The sequence below is a fragment of the Mandrillus leucophaeus genome, unplaced genomic scaffold (genome assembly GCF_000951045.1).
Source record: "Mandrillus leucophaeus isolate KB7577 unplaced genomic scaffold, Mleu.le_1.0 Scaffold469, whole genome shotgun sequence".
Lineage (NCBI taxonomy): Eukaryota > Metazoa > Chordata > Mammalia > Primates > Cercopithecidae > Mandrillus > Mandrillus leucophaeus.
This window is the reverse complement of record NW_012105020.1, coordinates 1168415-1177277: the sequence shown is the minus strand read 5'-3', so window position 1 is coordinate 1177277 and position 8863 is coordinate 1168415. Positions and strand designations below refer to the sequence as shown.

Below are 8863 nucleotides of genomic sequence, written 5' to 3'. Positions count from 1 at the left end.
TATATATTTGAGAAAGGCAGTCACACATCTATTGTGAGTATAACTGGTATGTTTCAGTAACCAGGATATTTGACCCAGCTGCAAGTGTAGCTAAGATTTTCACTTTATGGGCTCAGAGAGTTGGCCAAATCTATTCATCTAATTTCCTACAGATAACGAGGGGTGAAAAAAACTGACTTACGATTGTTCTGTTTTCTCCTCCATTATGTAAACTACTGAGGAGGAAGCAGATGTGGATGTTCTAATTATCAAGGAAGGCTGTAAAACAATCCTGCCACAATTGAACAGATGCTGGCGAATTCTTCAGTTTATCCTGGATAGACCTGATTGCCTATTTTCTTTTAAGTATTTGTTGTTTATTTTATGTTTAAATCTGAAGATTGGTCTTTTTTTGCCAGTAAGAAGCCAGAACATGTTTTATCCTCCTGAGAGCAGGGGTCAGCAAACCATTGTCCTCAAGGCAAGTCTCCCAGGCCAAATCCTGTTTTTATAAATAAAGTTTTATTGGAACACAGCCACATCTGTTTACTTGTATTGTTGTTGGCTGTTTTCATGCTACAATGGCAGAGCTAAGAAGCTGTGATGGAGACAGTATGACACACAAATCTGAAATACATACTTTCTGGCTCTTTATAGAAGTTTGCTGACTCCTGTCCCAGAGGAGTTTCTCTCACTGAAATGCTTTTCTTTAATGAAACAGATTCTGAGCTTTGTGGTTACAGGTCTTCAATCTGTCTGTACTCACTGCTGTCTCCCGAGGGTCAACCCAGTGCCTGGCTGGAAAGAGGGTGCGTTACATATTTGCTCAACCAATGAGTATACAGGAGTGTGTCTGCTCCCCTGCTAGAGGAAGTCCTGCCACGTGACCCAGTGCTTACTTGTTGCTGCTGAAGCTTTGGTTCCATCTTCACTGACTTCAATTTTTGCTTTTTGCAAGATATGAGAAACATGGAGGTTTTCTGACCCTGTTTCCAGAAAATAAAACAGTATCAGCATTTGTTTGATCGGCAGGCCATTGGTTGGTCGGGGAAGTAACCTCAAAGCTCAAAGCCATGGCAAATTCCAATTTTTAAAGTGTCAGAAGACATGACCTCTGACAGTCCTGGTGTTGAAGGCTGCAGACAGCTGTTACTTGTGAATTTCAGTCCCTGCTAGGTGAACTGTGATACTCACTTCTGGAGAGGGGCCCAGGCCCTCAAATGATTTAGTGCCTCTATCAGTTCAATTCTGATCACTAGAATTGTATTTAAAAAATGAAAAGAGCAGAGCTATAAAAAGGAAGCCCAGTTTTCTGGAAGCAGCAAGGCCACAAGATGATTTTTCAGTTACAGAATGCAGATGCAAAAGGGATTTCAGACAGCACTGACAGATGGGGAAACTGAGCCCTAGAATGTTAAGTCATCTTCCCTGCAATCGTACAGCTAGTTAGTGGCAGAGTAAGTCCGGGCTCTTCACAACAGCCACTCATCTCATGGGCATAGGAGTGAGAGAAGAGTGCTGAACAAGAGAAGAGTTTAGATTCTCCTGGAAGGGCCAAGGCATACATGCAGTTGTGTCTCAGGGAGCTTCTGGTGAACTCACTTTACTTCTCAGCAAATTCTGACCATTCCAGCAGCACCCACTGGGTATAGCGTTCACAGAGAATGCAAACTGAAGTTGACATTAGTCTGGATGGGACATAGGTCTGGATGCAAAGGGAAAATGTGCTTTTTGTGTCATCTGCTTTTGAACTATCTGCACCAATGCCCAGCTCTAATATGACCAAATTGTGACTGAGATGCACATTTATAGGGCCCAAGTTACGTGCAGTGTTAAAGAGAACTCTCCAGGAGAATTTGGGGCACCTGGTTCTTCCTGTGAATACCCCCATTTAGCATTTCAGCTGCTATGAATAACCTTGAAGGGGAACGTGCAGATGAAAATGGTACTTCTCAGTCTTTGCTGGGCTGAGGGACTGTGTTAAAATGGATTCTGGTTCAGTGGGTCTGGGTTACACCCAAGACTGTACATTTCAAACCAGCTCCCGGGCGATGTTAATGCTGCTGGGCTGGAGGCCTGAGTTTGAGTCATGAGGGATTAACGGCTATGAGAATATCCACGGAGCTCAGGTTCACCAGGGCAGTCATGTTTGTCCCCAGAACAGGTACTAGGTGTTTACTAGCACGCAACTGAAGCTGGCAATGAGCTAATTTCTTACCATTCAAGGTTATTTGCAAACTGGAGTACAAATCATGTTCAAGCCATGACTTTTCCTTGGAAAGATTGCTATGGTCTAAATTTAAAGAACAAAGGACTGACCATTCAAACGTAACTCTAGAGAAAGGTACATACACTGCTGGCAAATGAAAAGTATGCCTCAATTGCTTTGGCAAAGAAAAATTTTCATCGGATTCATTTGAATTTATATTGTTTCAGATTAATGAGCATGAAATGCCAAAATACATATCAGGGTATAGTGTATGCCTGCAGTCTTGATTTTTTCAAGCAAAAGGAAAAAGTTGGCATTTGAAAACAGAGCGACAATATCTAAGTCAGAGCCAATATTAATAAAAGCAATACATGAAATACTCCTTTATGTAGTCACTGGGGCTTCCCATGAAATGTACGTGCAAAATGTAAGGACGCTTACTTAAATTTAAGGTCGAGAGCAATGACTAGATAAAGAAAATGAGGTATGTATATACCATGGAATACTACTCAGTCATAAAAAGAATGAAATAATGTATTTTGCAGCAACTTGAATGGAGCTGGAGGCCATTATTCTAAATGAAGTAACTCAAGAATGGAAAACCAAATACTGTATGTTCTTGCTTATAAATGGGATACAAGCTATGGGTATGCAAAGGCATAGAGAGTGGTATAATGGACTACAGAGACTCAGAAGGAGGAGGGTGGGTTGGTGAGGAGCTAAAAATCTACTAATAAATATTGGGTACAATGTACACTACTTGGGGGAGGGGTGCACTAAAATCTCAGACTTCATCGCTATATAATTGATCCATGTAACCAAAAACCACTTGTACCCCAAAAACTATTGAAATAAAAAGATAAAAGAAAAAAAATAAATAAACGAAGGTCAATAAATAAATAAACAAAGGTCAATAGCATCATTTGGCAATATATCGAAACCTTGTACAGTTTTAGGGCAACACATTCCTAATTCGGATCCTTTTTCCTCTGAACAAATCAGTCTCAGTTTGTAACACTTTCTTCAAGTATACAAATACATTTCAAATTGAACATACTTGTTATTTTTGTAAAATTTGCCTTTGATGAATCAAACATGTCGGTAATGCCAAGGGCTTTCAGCGGCTCCTTCAAATCTGTTTGTGCTACAGCTGTGAACCTAGCATGAAAGCAGAAATGGAGAAAAAAATCACGAGGCTATAAATGCCGCAACATGATAGAGTCGGTGCATGTTTACAAACTGATTCTTTTAAAGTAATATCTGAATACCAATCTGAATTGCATCTTAAATTTGAATTCCAAATTTAAATACTAGATAAGTAAAGGACACCTCATCTCTCAAACAGTTGGCAAAATGAGTCGTACATACTAACGGCAAGAATGGGCACTCCCACCCTCAGGTGTAATTGGCTCCCTGTTCCAATACTTAGGAAGATCTACAAACATAAACATACTTCTTTTATACTGACGTGGAGGCTGAGTGTTAACAAGTTCCCAGTACTCTGGAAGATCTATCATTCTTCCCCATATCCAGCTAAAGTTTCTCCATATTCATCTTGGCTGCTCTAAGACCTGCCATCCTTATTGGGACTGGAGATGGTCAAAAGAGAGGAGAAACATTCCTGATAGTTCATTTTGGGATTCTTTTTTTTTGAGACAGAGTCTTGCTCTGTCGCCCAGGCTGGAGGGCAATGGTGCGATCTTGGCTCACTGCAACCTCTGCCTCCTGGGTTCAAGCAATTCTCCTGCCTCAGCCACCCAAGTAGCTGGGATTACAGGCACCCACCACTATGCCTGGCTAGGGGTTTTAGATATTTGTATTTTTAGTAGAGACGGGGTTTTTCCATGTTGGCCAGGCTAGTCTCGAACTTCTGACCTCGTGATCCGCCCGCCTCGGTCTCCCAAAGTGTTGAGATTATAGGCGTGAGCCACCGTGCCCAGCCCCTTTTGAGATTCTCAAAGTATTTTACTATTAAAACAGGAGCAAAGATTAGGCATAGGTGACATGGTATTATATTTGGGTATAACATAGGTTTCCTGAATATTTGTGAACTACTTGGCCTTGGGGATACATGGATATAGATGTGTAAATGTCAGTTACTATCATCAGAGGATGCTTTATCAGATTTGATCTCATCCTGTGGAAGAGCACCAAGGAGAGGGCGGCAGATTCTCACCACAGATAGGCTATAATGGTTAAGAACCTGTTCTTCACCCATTGAGACCTATGATGCCACCATCTTATTTATTTATTTATATCAAGCATTGCCTACCTGAAGGCTTATTTTACCAAAAAATAAAAAATAAAAATAAAAATAAAAATCTTGAAAGGATTAGTAACACTTATTGTGAATGTGTTACTCTGATTACTTAACTCGGTGACCAAAGAATCAAAAGCTATTAGAACTCTCCACTACCACCAAGACCTGGGTTGTTAAAAGCTCTGGATGGTAGGAGGGCAGCAATGTTGAGAAGTTCATAGAAAGGGAACAACGTTCATTGCTTCTTCACAGTTCTGGACAAAGCATTCGCTGACCTGTTAGAACATGAAGATTCATACAGGATTTGCGGTTACTTTTCCCATGGCTTCAAGTCATAACAGCTCAAATTCCATCTCTGTCTTACTCTTAGGGTATAATAGAAAAACTGGCTGCTGTGGTCTTCATGAACTTCTAGCTAAATAAATAAACTAAAATGAAGCTCCTTATGAAAGCACATGGAGTTCTACTAAAGTTCACTGTACTTTCATCCATACTATGATGACACACATATTTTCGGTCTTTTAAATACAATGAGATATGTCAAAAAGCCCCTGCAGTACCCTGAAGAGCTTATGCTCATGTGAAGGTTTAGAAACCAAGGCTGCCCTCTCTCCTTTCTTACGATCCACATCTTACCATACAGGAAGCACAGGCATTGAATAAAAGCGTTTAGAAAAGCATGGCCTCGTAATCTCACCATGAAATTTCTGCAGAACAGAACAGGCTTCATGATGTGCCATATTTTTGCCTCATGTTGTCTGGTGTCCGACATAACAGCTGCTGATTGAACAATGCCACTGTTTTCTTTGAGGGGAAGGGGCCACTTACTTGGGCAGGATCACCTGCACCCTCTTGGGCACCATGATGCTCATCCAGCTGTCTATGGTCTTGGCGCTGATGTGTGGGATGATGGCAGACAGCGGAGTGGAGCTCTCGGTCGGCAGTGCAATCAGCATGCTGACGCTTTCCCCGTGGTAGGGCAGTTCAATGAAGTTGTACCATAAATCACTGGGGGCACTTGTCGACCCTAAAGAAATCAGAAGCAGGTTCAGTGTATCCTTGTTGACTTCTATAAGTGGCATGAGTGCTTGCTGGCCACTGGGATAGCTTCAGAGAGCAACTCAGTTGGAGAACTTCCCTTTTCCACAAATAGCTTCCTTAGAAGGACAAAGATAAGGACAATTATTTCTTCCTTTCCCGGTGAAGAATTCTCCTTTCTTCAGTCTAGACAGAATGCCTTTGGGTATCACTGAAATCACTTTAATTCTGTTGAGGAGAATTTAACTAAATCATAAAGTGCTTAAAATTCGGTGCTTTGCAAGAAGTTGACCCTTACATGAATAAAAGAATACATTCAAGCTGCCTTAGAATCATTCCTTTTTGTTTTTAGTTTTTTTTTTTTTTAATAAACTGTATTGTGTATATTAAGGTACACAATATGACGTTATGGGATACGTATAGATAGTAAAATAGTTACTATGGTAAAGCAAATTAACATATCCATTATCTCACGTAATTACCCATTTTGCTGTGTTGGGGACAAGACCAGCTAAAATTGACTCATTGAGCAGGAATCCCAACCTGGTGCAATTTTATTTCCTATAGTCCTCATTTTGGATAAGCCTACATGTGCATGTGAAGAGAGAGAGGGATACACAGCATCCACAGGGCCCACTCTGTGCCAGGCCTATATCCTGCAACAGGTTGAGGATCTACAGCACCCCGTGGGGTAGGCATAAGAAGCGCTATTTTGCAATTGAGGAAGCCACCTTTAGAGAAATGAAGTAACCTCCAAAGGATGCATGGCTAAGAAGTGAGGAGCCAGGAGAGTCTAACTCTTAGGGTATAACAGAAAAACTGGCTGCCGTGGTCTTCATGAACGTCTAGCTAAATAAATAAATAACTAAAATGAAGCTCCTTATGAAAGCACATCGAGTTCTATTAAACGTCACTGTACTTTCATCCATACTACGATGACACAGATGTGTTTTCAGTCTTTTAAATACAATGAGATATGTCAAAAAGTCCCTTCAGTACCATGAAGAGCTTATGCTCATGTGGAGGTTTAGACCAAGGATTGTCTTCCTCCTACTTCACCACCCTGCCCTATTCACTCTTCACCCATTCCAGGAATCACCATTGGGGTTTTAGATATTTTATGGTACTTCTACTCAATAATGAAAACCCAAGAATAATGTAAGCCAGCATGGAAAGCAGTCTACCTACAAGATGCTCTACAGACAAAACAGATTCCACATCCTCAGGAGTTCAGCAAACAAGAAGAGAGAAAGCAAGTTTCCTGCATGATTTTCACTGATCTTTTCTTTGGAGATGACATGTGCCAATCACTGCCTTTTAAGACAGGGAACTTCAATATGCCAGTTCTCCATAGAACAGGGTTGGGAGGGATGGACAGAGGGAGAGATGAAGAGAAAGACACCAAGGGAGGGAAAGAGAGTGAACTTGAGGAACACTGAAATATGATAAAAATAGTGAGGTTATTAGAATATATGGCACTACAGGATGACACTACAGTTTTTCCCTAAGGAAGAAACAACATAGACAACTGGCAGAGGAACTGGGGCTCTCCTGTTCCTAGCACACTGCATTTCCTGCAGGGCTGTTCAGTAACCCAGGTGCAGCCCGCCTCAGCTCCCACGTGCTTCGAACTCTCACCCGAGCCTGGCTTCTGTCTTGCGGCAACCTAAGAATGAAAGAGAGGATTCTTCGTCTTTACTCTTAGCCTGCATAACAAAATGGTCTCAGCAGAAACAGAAAAATCAATGGGAAAGTGAGAAAAAAATCACTTCCTAATGAGCTCTTTAATCCTTGAAGAAAACATTAAGTCCCTATTCTGGCAGAGCTAATTTTCTGAAACTGTGAAATCTGGGAAGTGGTTAATAAGTGATGGCTCCAGGGTATGAAATAAGGACCTGGAGGTGTTAACTGCTTCTAGAAATGTTCACTCTTCTGTTAAGAAGGATCGAAGTAATGAATAATGAAAAGTTATGAGCTGGAATGTGTTCGAGGGAGGAGAGATATCATCCAGCTTCACCAGTTAATCCATCCTTGGCTGGATCCATCATTAACTGACGAGTAACACTAATAACCATGAACCATTCTGCATGCAGTCACCTCTGCTTGATGACTGAGTTCCCCCCACTCCTTCTGCTTCTGACCACAGAAACTGATGACCAGCGGTAGCCAGGGTGCATCAGACATATCCATACTTACCTTTATTTGGTGCCTTGAGGAGCTGGTAGATAAAATAACACCTTTTCTGTCTACCTGGTCACTCAAGCACTGCATCCTTTTATAGAGGGCACGTGCCAAGACCACGAGATCTGGGGTTATAAGACCTGTATTCAAATCCTGCACCCGCAGCACACTAGCTCTGAGACTTTGGCAAGTTCCTTGACTCCAAGTCTTAGTTTATCTGTAAAAAGCTATAATAATGGCACCTACTTTACAGAATGGGAAAATTCAATGAGACAACACATACCAAGAACTCAGCATAAGCTGGGCCACAGCAAAAACTGCCATCTAGTGATGTAAGACACTGTGTAAAATACCTCGCTTCTTGCAATGCGAGGTCCCTGCTCACAGTCTAAACACAAAATTGGCCCACCCAGGTAAACCACATGGCATATTATGTAGCTGATAAAAGCATAACTCCCAAGCAGAATGAATCAAGTAAGGAAGGGGACTTGGGAGCCTTGTGTCGGAGCATGGAGCCTCTCGTCATCCCAGAGCTTTTCCCTTTGAAATCCCCTACCCGATGCTCTCTATTCTTTAACCTCTGGAAGGCAGACTGAGTATTCTTTAACAAGGATCATTTCTGCAGTGTATAAAAACGTAAGTATAATATGTTGATTAACTCTGAAAAGGAGCAGAGATGAAAAAGAGAAAATAAGGATTTTCTCTTAGATGAATGGTGGGAGATAATAAGTGAAGAATCAAGTATTAAAAATGTGGAGGAGATTTAGAACTTTCTCTAAGTGGTGTTTCAGGTGACCCAGTTTTTCCAGAAAGCCCCTGAAGTAATCCGATTTCCAGTTTAAGTGCTACTAGGGAAGACGTAACTAGGCTCACTGAAATGTTAGGAACTCAGCCTGTACAATCAGGGAGGGTATCTTAAATATTTAATATCAGAAAACCTTCATAGATGAAAGTCCCTCTAATTACCTTCTACTACAAGTAAATATGGATTTCCTGAGAACTTAAGAAACTTTTTAGACTGTACTTTAGTAGAAATTGAAATGGACATTTTGGAAAAACAACAGCAAAATGCCCCGCCGTGTGCAGCACTCTACATTCTAGGCTGGAGTCCAAAGGGAGTTCGGGGAGCGTAGTGGGGAAGGAGGGGTGGCGCAAGCAACTGGGTGAGTATTGGTGCCATTTGCTGCTAAGGAACT

General features: G+C 41.4%; 1 protein-coding gene across 2 annotated transcripts in view; it reads right to left on the bottom strand.

The window, feature by feature from the left end:
* The window catches only part of SERPINE2 (serpin peptidase inhibitor, clade E (nexin, plasminogen activator inhibitor type 1), member 2), a 75459-nt gene that overhangs the window by 4639 nt on the left and 61957 nt on the right, over positions 1-8863 (bottom strand). For both annotated transcript variants that reach the window (XM_011995061.1, XM_011995062.1), the window contains 3 exons: positions 5277-5475; positions 3246-3346; positions 879-965 (listed from right to left, as the gene is read on the bottom strand). In XM_011995061.1, the coding sequence (XP_011850451.1) occupies positions 879-965; positions 3246-3346; positions 5277-5475 (387 nt within the window). The remainder of the gene's footprint in view (positions 1-878; positions 966-3245; positions 3347-5276; positions 5476-8863) is intronic.